The following is a 15,643-nucleotide window of genomic DNA, read 5'->3' as shown; positions in this document are numbered from 1 at the left end:
AAATCAAAGTCTACACTGAAGTTGGGGCGGCAATAATGGCGGCTCTCGTTGCGTATAACGACGGTCGCTACAGTGACGCAGTGGAAACACTCCATCCTCTGCGATACGATGTCTTGAACATCGGTGGCAGCGATGCACAGGCGAGTTGTGTGTGTGTGTGTGTGTGTGTGTGTGTGTGTGCGTGCGTGCGTGCGTGCGTGCGTGGGTGCGTGCGTGCGTGCGTGCGTGCGTGCGTGTATATCTGTGTGTGTGCACGCGCGTGTATGTGTGAGCTGACTTGATGTGAGCGTGTGTGGGCGCGTGTGTGTGCGTGCGTGGGGGGGGGGGAAGAGGGACTGCGGCGGAAACATCAGCGAATTAAGACTATCTACCTATCAGTAAGTGTGCCTTTTTTCGTTTGATCGAAGCAAAATCTCAATAGATTGACACAGTTACTGCAGAATCAAAATTATCAACAATATAAAAAAATCGTAACAAATGTAGATGACAATGAAACTAACAAACTCGGTGCTTTATTTTAGCGGGACCTGTTTAATCTATTCCTCATACATGCTGCACAGAAGTCGAACTTGCGCCAGCATCACAACTTGGCGAGGTTCGTGTAGAGGATGACCTTCTATATCTTTTACTACTGTAACAATTGTTACTATCTAGGCCTACCTTTGCTTTTTCATCTTATCATCACATCGCAATGACAATGTCATTAGATTGTGAAAGTATAAAATGCGTTTTGTTTCCATATTTCTTTCGCCTTCCTTCAAATGCTCGTCCTTCCCATAAACCTACACCTACTTGGTCTTCTCTATTCTCGGACGCATTGCTTCGATTTTCAGCCCTTATTGATATTCTGCGTCCTCTCACAAATAAAACAACTCTATTTCAACATCATATGAGGCAGATACGCGTCATACAATGCAATATCCACGCGCGTTGGGAAAGAGAATTTTGCGAAGTAATAACGTAATTTTGATTCGAAACTGAGGCACTCTGACCTGCAACGTAAAATATTATTCTTGTTTGCAGGTCTTTGTTGATGGAGCGTAATGCGTTAAAGCAAGAATCGCCGATGTTGGATCGTCTACTGGAAAACATGATGGATCACCATGTCAAATGATGACAGGTCACCCTAGACATAACCCCAATCCTAACTCCGCCCTAACACTAACCATAACTCTGAACTTGACCCTAATAATAACTCTGACCCTGACCTTAAACCAACCGCTAAATCTGATAATGACTCTAACACTAACCCTGACTCTGAACCTGATCTTGACCCTGGCCCTAACCCTAACTCTAACCCTATCCATAAACATAACTAGAACCCGTAAACTAACACTAATTATAACCATGGCCTGAAACATGAACCTAACCCTAACCCTAACCCTAACCCTAAGCATGACCTTTAACCATAAGGCTAACCCTAACCCAACCCTGTCTCTAACCCAAACCCTACCTATTACCCTAACTCTACTTTTAACGCCAATTCTAGCCCGAACCCTAGCCCTAACCCTAACCATAATCATAATAACCATAACAATAACCCTAATCCCATCCCTACTAATACTCGTCCTAACTCTAACCCTAACTCTAGGTCTAACTCTAACATAACCTAAACCTTAACCACTCTAACCACATATTCCCTAGCATTGAAAGCTCTAGATATACAAAAGAATAGATTGTTATCACATTTACTAATACGCCTCACTGCCATACCAAATGCTTGTTTATATTAACTCTTGAAGTAATGTTTGATTTATAACACACAGTGATATATATTCGTCAAATCAATGCTAAATCGTTCACTTAGATTAAACGACAGTATTACGCTGTTTTAATCGTTGTCTATCGCTATCGTGTTATGACGAGGCGTGAGTCTTAGCGAAACTTCTTATGCTTACACAAGTTGTACATAGATAAATTGGCTTGTAATACTAAAAACAAGAGAAAAATATATATAATTAGTTTTAACCCCTGATTTTGATCGTTTTGAAGTTATTCAACATCACGTTTTTATAATTATATCTTTAATCTCACTCACTAATTGATCTACGATACTCGCTAAGAGAATTATACACATTTAATTTTCCAGAGATATTTCGTTGAAACTGACAATTTATAGTAGGCCTACATTCTAATAAAATGCACGTTTGTTATTGTTATTAGTTTGTTATTAGTTGTATTATATTAGCTAGTTTACTTGGTTATAATATATCGGTTTTTTATTAGTTATTAACGTACGCACGCTTTACGCTAATAAACAGGTTTTTTAATTTTGACATTTTAACCGGCTGCATTTTGGTACGAAAACGTACATATCGAATTCAGACACGCGTGCTCCGTTTCTATCTCGATCGTTATAAGGCTCAGAACTCAAATGCATCGCGCTCACTGGATTTCTTTGCAAGCATACATTACGATTGTTTCACAGATAATTGTTAACTACGGCAAGCAATTATAATCTTATGCAAGAAGATCTATCTATCTATCTATCGTTATCTCCGTCTCCCCCCCCCATCTCTTTCTTTCTCTCTCTCTCTCTCCATCACTGTCTGTTTCTCTTCTCTTTCCCCCTCTCTTCCGTTATCGCAGTCTCTCTCTCTCTCTCTCTCTCTCTCTCTCTCTCTCTCTCTTTCTCCCTCTCCCTTTCTGTCTGTTTGTCTGTCTGTTTCTTTTCTCTTTCCCCCTCTATTTCGTTATTGCATTCTCTCTCTCACGCTCTCTCTCTCTCGCTCTCTCTTTCTCTCTCTCTCTCTCTCTGTCTGTCTGTCTGTCTGTCTGTCTGTCTGTCTGTCTGTCTGTCTCTCTCTCTCTCTCTCTCTCTCTCTGTCTGTCTGTCTGTCTGTCTGTCTGTCTGTCTGTCTGTCTGTCTGTCTGTCTGTCTGTCTGTCTGTCTGTCTGTCTGTCTGTATGTATGTTTGTCTGCATGTATGTCTGTATGTCTTGCGCTCGAGTTCTCTTTGTCTCTCTCGCTCGCTTTTCAGCCCCCTCGCCTTTGTCTCTGTTAATATTAAACAGCCCAGACTGGTTGAATTGCTGCTTTAGTCTTTTGCTGCCTTGATGTAAAATCACATCATTTGCACGCAAAATTGTATCTCGTTATTAGCTTGCGTTTTGTTTCTGCTAGTTTAAAAACAAACTCATCGGGGAAGAGTATATGGATGTGTTTAATGTTTTTCATAACGATGTTTTGTTTTAAAAATGTATGTGACCCAAACCAAATTTTCAGGAGTGCGTCTTTACTGAGTAAGACACGTTCGCTCAGAATCGGTTCATTGTTAGAGCGAAACGACAGCCATTGGTTCATGGTTATCGTTTTGTTGACACATCAATACATGGTTAACATAGACCTGCTGCGCGCGCGCAAACAGAAAGTATATAAAACGACAAGCATGAAGCTGCCTGGAGAGTCCCTAGCTCGAGTCGCCCTTGTCAATTTAAGTAACATCTGGATTGTAGGTTGAACGTCGTTCAGGAAAAGCAGCATAACTCACAGAAACAAAGACAATTTTAGATTTATGCGCATCGACGATGGATGTGACCTTGTTTTTAAATGAGAGCAACCTGACAGGTAGTCACCGGGACAACGCTGATGAGGATTACCCTGACGACGCGAATATCACTACTTTAAAAACACATACGAAATCACAATTCGTGCCATTGTTTCTATTACTTTTGCTACTTACAGCGGTGGGCAATGGTCTCGTGATTATCGTCATAGCAAAGATTCGCCGGTTACAAACAGCAGCAAACATGACGATCGCTAATCTGGCCTGTTGTGACTTCATAATCGCCTGTACGCTCTGGACAGGAGTCCTACGCCGTGACACGATGCTGGGGTGCGCCCTATTTTCAGGGCATGCAATGACGGTTTTTCATCTGTCGTTGCTGGGAAATGCGCTCTGCACGATCAACAGATACGTGGCTATCGTGCATCCGTTACACTACAACCAGCTGATGACTCTTGCTCGCACTGGTGTTCTCATAACTTTATCGACGATGTACGCGATTGTAATTGGGATCGCAGCAGCCATCCAAGTATCATATCAATGGGAGCCGCCTTCAACCTGCATCGTTGACCTAGAAATTTCGGCTGGATTCGCGTATGTCGTGGCTGGTCTTTATATTATTATATTGATCTTCATGGTTTACTGCTACGTCGTCATCGGAAAGATTGCCTGGGACCACACGCGTAGGATGACCGCAGCATCAGATGCGGAGAGAGAAGACATGTCCGCTTTTCACGCTACGCTAAAGATAACCAAGATCATACTTACAGTTGTTGGTGCTTCGTTTACTCTGCTTACACCGCACGTTCTTCACTTCATCTTAATCCACAGCTTCCCGTTTCAACTTCGAGCACTTCGTGACATTCGAACGCTGGCGCTGGCAGCTAATTCACTAGTAAATCCAATGATTTACTTCTACAAGTACAAAGACTTTCGTCTGGCAGTGAGGGAACTATTTGGATGTCATACATCGTCTGTCAACCCATCTCAGCCGAACGTGGAGCAGGATCCGTAGTTCACATAAATACTGTTAATGTATCGGATGCAGTGCTTGAGGTTATGTATTTATAAGTTATTACTATACTTTACTTTCACTTATACATCACATATTTAATTATTTAAACGCTTACATATACTCATAGCTTAATGTTAAAGATTACACGACGTGGTTCCTGTCGGATTGCTGATAATCTCTGTCTATAAAGATTTTCTCACGACGAGGAGAAACTGTGCTAAAATATAATGGTGTTGTTGTGTTTAGTCTTTAGAATATATGCCTGTGATTATAAAGTGTTCATACATTTAGAATTATTTTTGAGAGAGAAATAATTTTAATGTGAAAATTTTTTACTTTTCGTATATTCATCCGAGATATAAAAAGACAGAATGACACACATTTGGTACTGGCTTATAATTATCGATATAAATTTATATATATATATCTTTATATATATATATATATAATTATTTTGTTATTTATTTATTTATTTATTTGTTTATTCATTTATTTATTTATCCATCAACACGCAATATGCATATATCGTATGCTAATTCGTGTGCATTCGATGAGGTATATGCTTTTATTATCGCGTTAAACTAATGGCTTGCAAGGTATGAAACTGTGACCACAATCACAGGAATTGCCACCATGATATTAGCTTGGAGTCGTGTGCCTGTTGGCCAATGCATATAAATTTTTTCTTTGTTTCCTCAGAAAATCTTGTAACGATGTGTGTAACAGAGGATAGTTTAGCAATTCAGTTTAGCAATTTACCAACAAAGAAGTTAGAAGAAGAGAATACTAATATGTAGAATGACAGAAACGAAAAAGCTAAGGTTAAAGGGATCTTTTGAAGATGGTAGGCTACATGTCGAAAGGCATGATAACGTCCGGACGCAATCGAGATCTATGAATTAATATACTTCATTAAACAAAGGGGAATACCAATATCTACCTGACCATGATAAATGTTATGAAAGCTTATAGGGTTTTCATGGAAAAAGCGGATACGAAGAAGAGACCAATAAAACTGAGTCAAAACAACTTCGAAACTATCATGATAATTTTTAAATTCCCGTCAAGCAGGTAGGCTGAATAGCATCTCATTTAGAACAGATAGCTGTCATCATGACGTCAAAATGCCGTGTCGTACATTTATATATATATATATATATATATTATATAATAATATATATATGATGTGTGTGTGTGTGCGTTGCGTGCGTGCGTGCGTGGCGAAGCGGAGAGTGCGTAACGTATGCGTACGTACGTGCGTGTGTGTGTGTGTGTGTGTGTGTGTGTGTGGTGCGTGGCGTGTGCGCTGTGCGTGTGCGTGGTCGCGTGTGCGTGTGCGTCGTGCGTTCTGCGTTGTTTGTTTGTGTGCGCGCGCGCGTGTGTGTGTGTGTGTGTGTGTGTGCGTGTGTGTGTGTGTGTGTGCATGCGTGCGTACGTGCGTGTGGCGGATTGTAAAAGTGTATGGAAAAGCCTATTACGTACGAGCTAGGCTCAATTTGCTGTAGATTCTGAGCTCAGATTTGTTGCTCAGAATCATAATAAACCCTAGATAGAACAAGCAGAGCAGCAGTAGCAGCGACGGCAGCAGCGACGGCACCAGCGGCGGCAGCAGCGACGGCACCAGCAGTAGCAGTGGCGGCAGCAGCAGCGGCGGCAGCGACGGCAGCAGCGACGGTACGTAGCAGCAACGGCAGCAGCGGCGGCAGCACCAATAGCAGCAGCGGCGGCAGCAGCATCGCGTGCGTAACCTCCTATGTTCAGCGAGATTAATACATTATCGCTTGCATTAAATAATTACTATAGGGATTACGTTACCGCGAACAGCACCACGAACAGTTATATAGAGTATAACCGCTTTTACGGTTGTATTCCTTCTATATGGTGAATTTACTGCATCTTATATCAATTTTTTCTGTTTCATCTGATGAAAACAAAAAGTTGCGTCACATGCCTAACTTAATTATATCAATTTCGGCGCGTGTAATAATTAACTACACACGTATACATATTAAATGTTTAGTACATTTATTTTGTTTACAAAACATCTGTATCGGCTAAGAATTTAAGAACTTTGTTTCTTTTAGTAGTGTACTTCATGTATAGAAACGAAATGTTGGTTTTATGAGTACATACTTCATAAAACACATGGCGTACTTCTGCCTGATCGAGACATGGAGGCTCAGGTTGTGTTCAGTAGTAGGTGCCAGCCTATGATTGGTTCACGGTAATAGACTTACATAAAAACACGGTAAGAAAGAAGCTGATGCGCGCGCGCAAACAGAAGTATATAACGACATTCGTGATGACCTAGGCAATCTGGCCTGTTGTGACTTCGTAATCCGCTTACATTCTGGACAAGGATCCTACGCCGTGACACGATGCTGCGGTGCACCGTATTTACGTGGTATGCAATCACGGTTCTTCATCTTTCCTTGATAGACATTGCGCTCTGTACGATCAACAGATACGTGGCCATCGTGCATCCGTTACGCTACAACTAGCTGATGACTCCTGCACGCAGTGGTGTTCTCATAGCTTTATCGACGATGTACGCGCTTGTGATTGGGATCGCAGCAGCTATCCAAGTATCATATCACTGGGAACCGCCCTCGGTCAACATCGTTTACTTAGAACTCTCACCCGGATTCGTGTATGTCATTTCCAGTCACTATATTATTCTATTCATCGACTTCCGGTAATGGCGGCGTGGTGTTAGAACGTGTTTCACATCGGCTCCCCAAATATCATCAGAAAGTTAAACGAAAACTGTAAGGTGCTGAGCTAGTATGCAAAGAAAAACTCGCCCGAGAGACACGCCAACGATAAGAACCTATTTTGGAACGCGGGCGAGCTCTAGAAGTGCCGAAAGAATAAATATCTCCGGCGACGACGACCGACAAGCAAATCTCGTGCACAACATGGCCGAAAATAAGGCGAGCGAGGCTGAGAAAGAACCCACAATGATGGATATTGTCAACTTGATAAAAAGCTTAGACAGTAAAGCAAACATGCAGTCTAGACAACAAACTGACGGCGGGTTTCGATGGACTAAACGCCAATATATCGAAACTTACGGACAAAGTTGAGGCTCTAGAACTCGAAGTCGACTCTGTGAAAAAAATGCAAAAAGACGACGGCGACATGATACAAAAACTGAAGGAAGAAATTGAGGAACTCAAGTACTCACTGCTCTCGACTCAGACATATTTTAGTAAGTACCACTTGTTGCTTTACGGTGTGGACGGCCACGAGACTGATCCGAAAGATACGATATTTAGGGTCCGAAAATTTGCCAAAGAAAATCTCAAACTGGAAAGTGTTTTCGTCGATCGTATTGTAATCCGTAATGCCCATCGCCTCCAAAAGCGCTACGATGCCCTGGCGACTATAGTTATGGTTTTCCTACACTGGGGAGAACGGGAAGCTTTCTTGCGAGCCGGTCCTAATCTCAAGGGAACGAAGATGAGTGTGCGGACGGACCTGCCGCCTGAATTGAAAAGAAAGAGGGGGGAAACTCGCAAGCATCGCCTACGAAATCCGTCGGGACGAGCATATATATACGCGTATCAGGGAGAAAGGCGCAGACGTATGGTTAGAGACGAGGAAGAACGGCTCAGCCCCCCTGGAAGAAACGAATCATTGACCAGTAATATGTGCGTAATCATAAATAACAATGACTGTCCCCTGTATTTAGATTTAAATCGAGCATTAATGCATCTTATCTACATATATACCGTATACGTAACCTGTCATTGTGGCAGCTGTTGTCTACAATATATAGTTGTGTCCCTATTATAAATACATCGCAGCAAATACACCAAATCACAGATATATACAGTATATCAGTATAACAGTGCAGTGTGTTGGGTATATATATCTGTGCTTCAATCGACCAGTAGCCAGCGTACCCACCGACCAACCAAAAACAAAACACATAATAAGGCGTTTTCAGGTTTATATTCCACAACGTAGTCATGCAGTCAGACTACACGTGTTAGTATGGCTGTGTATAATGTTACACGACAGGAAACTCAGGAACGATAGCCAGGTAGGCTCAAGTAGACCTTCAGCTGTAAAAATGACGTTTTCCCAGATTCAAAACTCGTAAATCACTTTCGTGAAGCAATCGTGAATCACTTCGTGACTTTCGTCTGCGGTGTGCTCGTTTATGTGTATGGCTATTTAGAGACCAGATTACATGTATGTACGGCTTGTGCACGTATTTTTTATGTACAGTGTAATATGCGTATGATACAAAATGCACTATACTCGTAATGGGGAGCCGGTGGTTTACGTCAAACCACAAATTGCAATAATGTCCAAAACGGTAAATTTATGTCTGTTCTTTTTATGTTGCATGCTTGTGTTAGATATACACAGGAGTCCTGCCACGGTAGAACACCTGTTGATGGACCACAACAGGCTTGCATGTTCTGTCTGCCTTAATGTATGTCCTGTCTGTTCCAAATGTTACGCGTACTTGTTTCTAGATCCCCAAAACCAATGCAGCGCTCCTAAATGTCTTTCAACAATTTATACCTTTACTGTTTTCCACATACCCATGTCTATAGATAGTTCAAAACCTACTTTTTCAAATTTAAAATATAAACAAAATGCCTATAAGCATACAGACACTAAACTGTAGGGGACTTGGAGATCGGATCAAGCGTAGGAATTTTTTTTAACGCTTTCGTGAACAAAACATACATATCACTTGTTTACAAGACATACACATTGATCCTAAACTGGAAAACTGTAAAAGCAGAATGGGGCCTTGAATGTCTAATATGTCCCTATTCGTCACAGGCTAGGGGTGTTGCTATTCTATTTAATAATAGCTTTGAGTATGAAATACATAAAAGCAAAAAAGATAAAAATGGAAACTATATCATCCTTGATATCACCATAAATAACTCCTTGAGATTTACCTTAGCAAATCTATATGGTTCAAATGAAGATAAGCCTGATTTTTACACCAACATCATGAATATTGTCGAAGAGTTTGAGAATGACAGTTTTATACTATGTGGAGACTGGAATTTGGTAATAGATCCCACAAAAGATTTACTAAATTATAAAGCCATCAATAACCCTAGGGCCAGAAACGTGGTAAAGTCGTGTATTGCTGAAAAAGAACTTGTAGATGTGTGGAGAGCTTTTAATGAAGATAAAGCACATTTTACTTGGGGCAAAAAAATCCATTAAAAATGGCCCGCTTGGATTTTTTTTTGGCCACAGAGGACATGATGTCAAATTTCTCTGACTCTTATATCTTACCAAAATATAAGTCAGATCATGCTCCAGTAACAATTGGTTTAAACACCCCAACAAATGAACATGGCAAAGGATACTGGAAGTTTAATAATTCCCTTTTAAAAGATCAGACATTCGTAGAACTAATAAAAAATGAAATCTATTTAATAATATCTACATACGCAGCCTCCCCCTATAATCCTGAATACGTGGCAACCTATCCTACAAAGGACTTGCAACTAACAATAGATGATCAGCTCTTCTGGGAAACTCTCCTAGTCCAACTAAGAGGAAAAATTATACACTATTCCTCAAAAAAAAGGTTAAGCAATGAGCAAGAACGCTCAATAGTAACTAAAATTAAATTTCTGGATGACAAAATTAAAATGGACCCCCAGAACTCCAAACAAAATTTAGACACTTTAGAACATTCCAATTTAGAACTAGAGGAGATTAGAAATAAACAGATCCAGGGCATAATGATCAGATCCAAAGCTAGATGGTATGAACTAGGGGAAAAACCATCATCCTATTTTTCTCACCTAGAAAATAGAAAGTATACAAACAAAATCATGAATGAAATAAAACGGGAGGATATGGAACCACTGTTTCGGAACAAAGGGAAATTTTAAACATGCAAAAAAACTTCTACGAGTTTCTTTACACTAAAAAGCATGTTGAGGTGGACGACAATATCTATTTTGACAAACTGCAACGGGCAAATATTCCACTTCTGTCTGAATCGCAAAAAAATAATATGGAGGGACCTATAACATACACCGAGCTTCTAAACGCTTTAAGACGGTCAAAAAATAACAAAAGTCCAGGACTGGATGGTTACACTGCAGAATTTCTAAAATTCTTCTGGGTAGACATAGGATACTTTCTTCTTCGATCTATAAATTTTGCTTATGAAAATAAAAACCTGTCCATAACGCAAAAACAAGGCGTTATCACATGTCTACCAAAGCCAGGTAGACCTCGCAACTATCTAAAAAATTGGCGCCCTATTTCTCTTCTAAATATCTCATATAAACTCATATCCTCATGCATTGCTGAAAGACTAAAACTAGTCTTAGACAGTATAATTCACGAAGACCAAACAGGCTTCTTAAAAGAAAGATCTATTGGAGAAAACATAAGACTACTCCATGATGTACTGTTCGAAACTGAAAAACAAAATATACCTGGAATGCTGTTAGTAATTGACTTTGAAAAAGCTTTCGATACAGTATCATGGGATTTTATACTCAAAGTTTTCGACCTCTTCAATTTTGGTAAATCCATAAAACAGTGGATTCACATGTTCCAATATGGTTCTGAAGCCTGCGTTATTCAAAATGGCTATTTTTCAAGATTTTTTAAATTAGGTAGAGGTTGCCGACAAGGAGATCCGATCTCCCCCTACATCTTTATCCTCTGTGTGAAAATTTTGGGCATTGCTATTAGAAACAACAAAAATATTAAAGGCATAAAGTTATGGAATACCATATTTAAAATCTCCCAATATGCGGATGACACATCCCTTCTATTAGACGGCAGTGAAAAGTCATTAAAAGAATCGCTAGATGTATTTAAATGGTACTATGAAATATCTGGGTTAAAAATTAATATAGGAAAAACTAAAGTAGTCTGGCTTGGATCAATGAGAGAGTCGGATCGACGTTTTTGCAGAGAAAACAATCTGGAATGGACCAACACATTCAAATCATTGGGTGTTGAATTCCAAGTAACAAATTTACAAAATATTACGGAATGGAATGTACTCCCCAAAATTCAAAATATGAAAAACATCTTGCACTCATGGTCAATCGAAACATAACCCCCATTAGGCAAAATAACTGTTATCAAATCACTAGTTCTTCCAATGATAACTCACTTATTACTAGCACTTCCGGATCCAGATAAAAAAAATTATCAACATGCTAGATAAAATGTTCTCAGCGTTTATTTGGAACAACAAACCCCCCAAAATAAGTAAGTCTCAACTGTCAAAAGACTATGAAAATGGAGGCTTAAAAATGGTAGACATAAAAAATTATGTGATAAGCCTAAAGTTGTCTTGGATTCGAAGATTTTGCACTAAACAAAATGCCTGGAATTTGTTTCCTAATCAATACGGCTTGAATACAGTGGTTAGCATGGGCCCGGTAAATAACGCCCTTGTTTCAAAAATAGAAAATCCTTTCTGGGCAAATGTTACCCAAGCGTGGACAAAGTTTAGTGAAAAATTTGAACCAAAACATAATATAGATATACTAAACCAACCGATATGGGGAAACCAGTGTGTTAAGTTGGATTTCATTAAACCCTGGTATATGGGTTGGGTCTGGTCTGGTCTATGTAAAGGACATAATGCAGCACGATACTGGTAATATAAAAACTATAGCTGAGCTAAAAACTGATTACAATATTAACATAACCTTTTTAGACTACATTAGATTAAAAAGAGCAATACCACAGAGCTGGCTAAAGGCATTAGCCAATAATAAAATCACCCAAACCCCCTCCATACCACCCCAGCTACAGGCAGTCCTAAGCGTAAACAAGGGATGTAGTGCTTATTCAAAAATTCTATCTCAAGATAATGATTCTTAAAATTGCCCATCGTCACAGGCAAAATGGATAAGTGAGCTACCCCCAAACATAGATCAGCTCAATATATCAATGTGGCAAATGATATATAAATTACCGTTTACCACTACACTTGATGCAAATTTATGGTATTTCCAACATAAAAGATTAAACAGAATTTTTCCTACAAATAAACCCCTCACAGCAATTGGCATCAAGAACAATAACTCTTGTACTTTTTGTAAATTTAGTATTGAAACATTGCTTCATCTATTTGTAGAATGTGAATGTACTGCTTTGATATGGACCGATCTGCTCCAGTGGTTGATATCTTGCGGATATACACACTTGAAACTTTTGGAGGCGCAAGATATTATTCTTGGCTTTCCAAAGGAAGATATAATCTTTACTTTCATAATAACCATTACAAAATATGTTATATATCGCTCAAAGTTAAGCGAAAAGATCCCAACCCTGGCTGCCGTGAAGGCATAATAATTTAAGATACATCATGGAAATTGAAAAATACATAGCAACAACAAATAACAAACTCGACAGATTTTATGGAAAATGGGCATTAGTAATGCACAAACTTTAAATTGCTTATATTTGTAACAGTTTGTAGGTATTTAACATAATTATACAAAAAGGCCTTGTTGCCTATATATATTGCCTATTTCTGTTGTTGCATGTTGCAGTAGATATCCCCCGCCAAAAATTATGGCAAAAAATTTATTTGTATAGCTCTCGTCAAATACTAATCATTGTTCATATGTAGCCTACCAATGTATGCCTATTGTTTGATATTATTGCTTTGGTGGATCTAGAAAAAAAAATTATTCTATTCATCGTCATTGTTTACTGCTACATTGTCATCACAAAGATTGCCTGGGACCACACACAAGGAATGGCCGCAGCATCAGATGAGGAGAGAGAAGATATGTCCGCTTTCCACGCTACGCTGAAGATGTCCAAGACCTTACTATACTTACAGTTGTCGGCACTTCGTTTACTCTGCTTACACCGCACGTTCTTCACATGATCTTAATCCACAGCTTCCCGTTACGACTTCTAACACTTCGTACCATTCGAACGCATGCGCTGGTAGCTAATTCACTAATAAATCCAATGATTTACTTCTACACTGAATGAAGTGACACTGAATCAATGAAACACTTCCTGTAGCGGGAGCGAAAGGGCTGCACCGGTAGAGCTATCTGGTCACCCACCATGCACAGCACTGTGTATAAACCTACTGGCAAAAGAAATGCGAGTACTAAAATTTTCTGCTCGCAATTTCGGATGTCCACTCGCATTTTGCGAGCGTGTAGTTACTAATTTCGAAAAACCCAAGAAGGTGAATACGTCAACTAAATCAATATTATTTTGCAGACCGACGCTAGTCCTATGAACTAATTTATTTTTCTTTAGGGTGAATAGCGTCTGTGCACATGTTTAGATGTTTAAGTTTGTTTTAAATTACGCGCTGTTCTTTCCTTCGTTCTTCGCTCTTTGCGCTCTCACGGAGTTTCTGAACAAATTCCCCTTCTGTCTTCCTCGTGTTCTTTTTGCTCCCCTCTCTCCGAGAAATTACGGATTTTTATTTTCAAAACATGAGTCAATTTTTAAAGAGCAAGCTAAATTAGACCACTTAGGTTTATAGTTTTTCTTGTCGAGAATATGGACATGGCAATCGACAGTGCCACCTAGCGTGAATGTAGAATATGCCCTGTGACAACGACACCTAGCGTCGAATATAGGGCTTTACTGACGACACCGCCACCTACTGTGAATGCGATCGACTAACGTCGGCTTCCGCCATCGCTGCGATCATGTGACGTAGAAATAATTAGTAGTGACATCAAATTTTCTGCCTGTGAAATTTAATGTTTGCTAGCTCTGATTTCCGGGTAGGATTCCAAAACGGGGTCACGAATTTTATTGTGTCACAACTACTGAGGTTTGTGCCCCTGATGACGTCACAACTACTGAGGGTGGTGACCCTGATGACATCACGACTACTGAGGGTGGTGACCTTGGTGACGTGACAACTACCGATGTTGGTGTCGAGACTGACGCTACAACCACCGGGGTTGCTAATTGTAATTATTAGTAGTAATACACTAGGAAAAAGTATATCAATGAGTAGAGTAAGTATACTAACAGCACAATGTAGTAATTAGTGATATATTATATTAGTCAATATTGCGCCCACCCCGTGTCCATGTCACCCGCCATACCACGCACGTTGACAGTAGCTGCACCATTACTTAGCCGGGCCAAGGAATCTTGCTTCTTCCTTAGAATTTTGCTCAGGCTGCGGGCCTGCATTCATTCTAAAAATCACACATTTATTATATTTAAGTTCATGACCGAACGATGATTTTTACATTGATGATCATTCATCCATGTGTGTAATAGATACGTCGATGACAAGCGCTTGATCCACTGAGCTGTGTGTTATCACATATAACATACATTATTATCACACAAATTATATTACATACTATATTATAGAGGGGGCATACACGAAGAGAAAATACATAGAAAAGAGGCACATAACCAACATGGCTGCCGCTCACACACGCTAGTCGACATAGCTTGTTATGAACACTATAATTACACCTCAGCCTCTCTCATCTTCTCTCAGCAGTGTCGAAAGCCATACACTCGCACCGCAAAAAAATCCATCGATGAACTTTGTCACAAACTGCAGCGGCGTAAACAGTAATTAAGCACGTGACCTCGTTCCCGCGGCGATACACGCAGCCAGCAAATCGGAAATTCGGTGCAGAATAAATGTCCTTGTTATAAATATAAATGGCCGATCACGGCGTCGGCATATCGCTTACATCATTAACGCGCAAAAACAGATCGTTGCACGACGATCTTTCGTAATTGATTAGGACAGGCTCGGCTCGGAAGAAGAAGTTCTCGGAATGTTTGCAAAACTTGCACCTTTACCCGCTTGATGGCGATGATGATGTGCACGGGTTTGCAGTGGTGTTAGCTTAGGGAACTAGCGAGGGAGAAGGCGCGCGCTGTGTGGGTGGTGCGGGTTTTTAGCCCCGAGGGCAATAATCCTAGCGCACGTAGGAAGCGAAGAGTGAGTGTGTGAGAGAGAGAGAGAGAGCGAGAGAGAGAGAGAGAGAGAGAGAGAGATGGAGAGGGGGAGGGAGAGAGAGGGGAGAGGGAGAGAGAGGGGAGAGGGTGAGAGAGAGGGGGAGAGAGTGAGAGATTGAGAGAAAGGGAGAGAGGGAGAGGGGGAGGGAGAGAGTGAGAGAAAGAGAGAGGG

At 40.3% G+C, this 15,643-nt stretch overlaps 3 protein-coding genes across 4 annotated transcripts in view; 2 read left to right on the top strand and 1 right to left on the bottom strand.

Annotated features, from left to right (window-relative positions):
• The window catches only part of LOC106815535 (tetratricopeptide repeat protein 38-like), a 6,486-nt gene extending 4,327 nt beyond the window's left edge, over positions 1-2,159 (top strand). The window contains exons 7-9 of the mRNA XM_014820002.1: positions 10-140; positions 522-595; positions 1,024-2,159. Coding sequence (XP_014675488.1) covers positions 10-140; positions 522-595; positions 1,024-1,114 — 296 coding nt within the window. The 3' untranslated portion in view covers positions 1,115-2,159. The remainder of the gene's footprint in view (positions 1-9; positions 141-521; positions 596-1,023) is intronic.
• Positions 1-15,643, bottom strand: part of LOC106815539 (tetratricopeptide repeat protein 38-like) — an 85,927-nt gene that overhangs the window by 25,713 nt on the left and 44,571 nt on the right. The gene's annotated exons all lie outside the window — the stretch shown is intronic.
• On the top strand, positions 3,529-4,521 carry LOC106815534 (melanocortin receptor 5-like). Its single transcript, XM_014820001.1, has one exon. The coding sequence runs from the start codon at positions 3,529-3,531 to the stop codon at positions 4,519-4,521; it is 993 nt and encodes a 330-aa protein (XP_014675487.1).

The sequence above is a fragment of the Priapulus caudatus genome, unplaced genomic scaffold, assembly GCF_000485595.1.
Source record: "Priapulus caudatus unplaced genomic scaffold, Priapulus_caudatus-5.0.1 Scaffold1140, whole genome shotgun sequence".
Classification (NCBI taxonomy): domain Eukaryota; kingdom Metazoa; phylum Priapulida; class Priapulimorpha; order Priapulimorphida; family Priapulidae; genus Priapulus; species Priapulus caudatus.
Note: the sequence above shows the minus strand (reverse complement) of the source record. Positions and strands in the feature narration are given on the sequence as shown.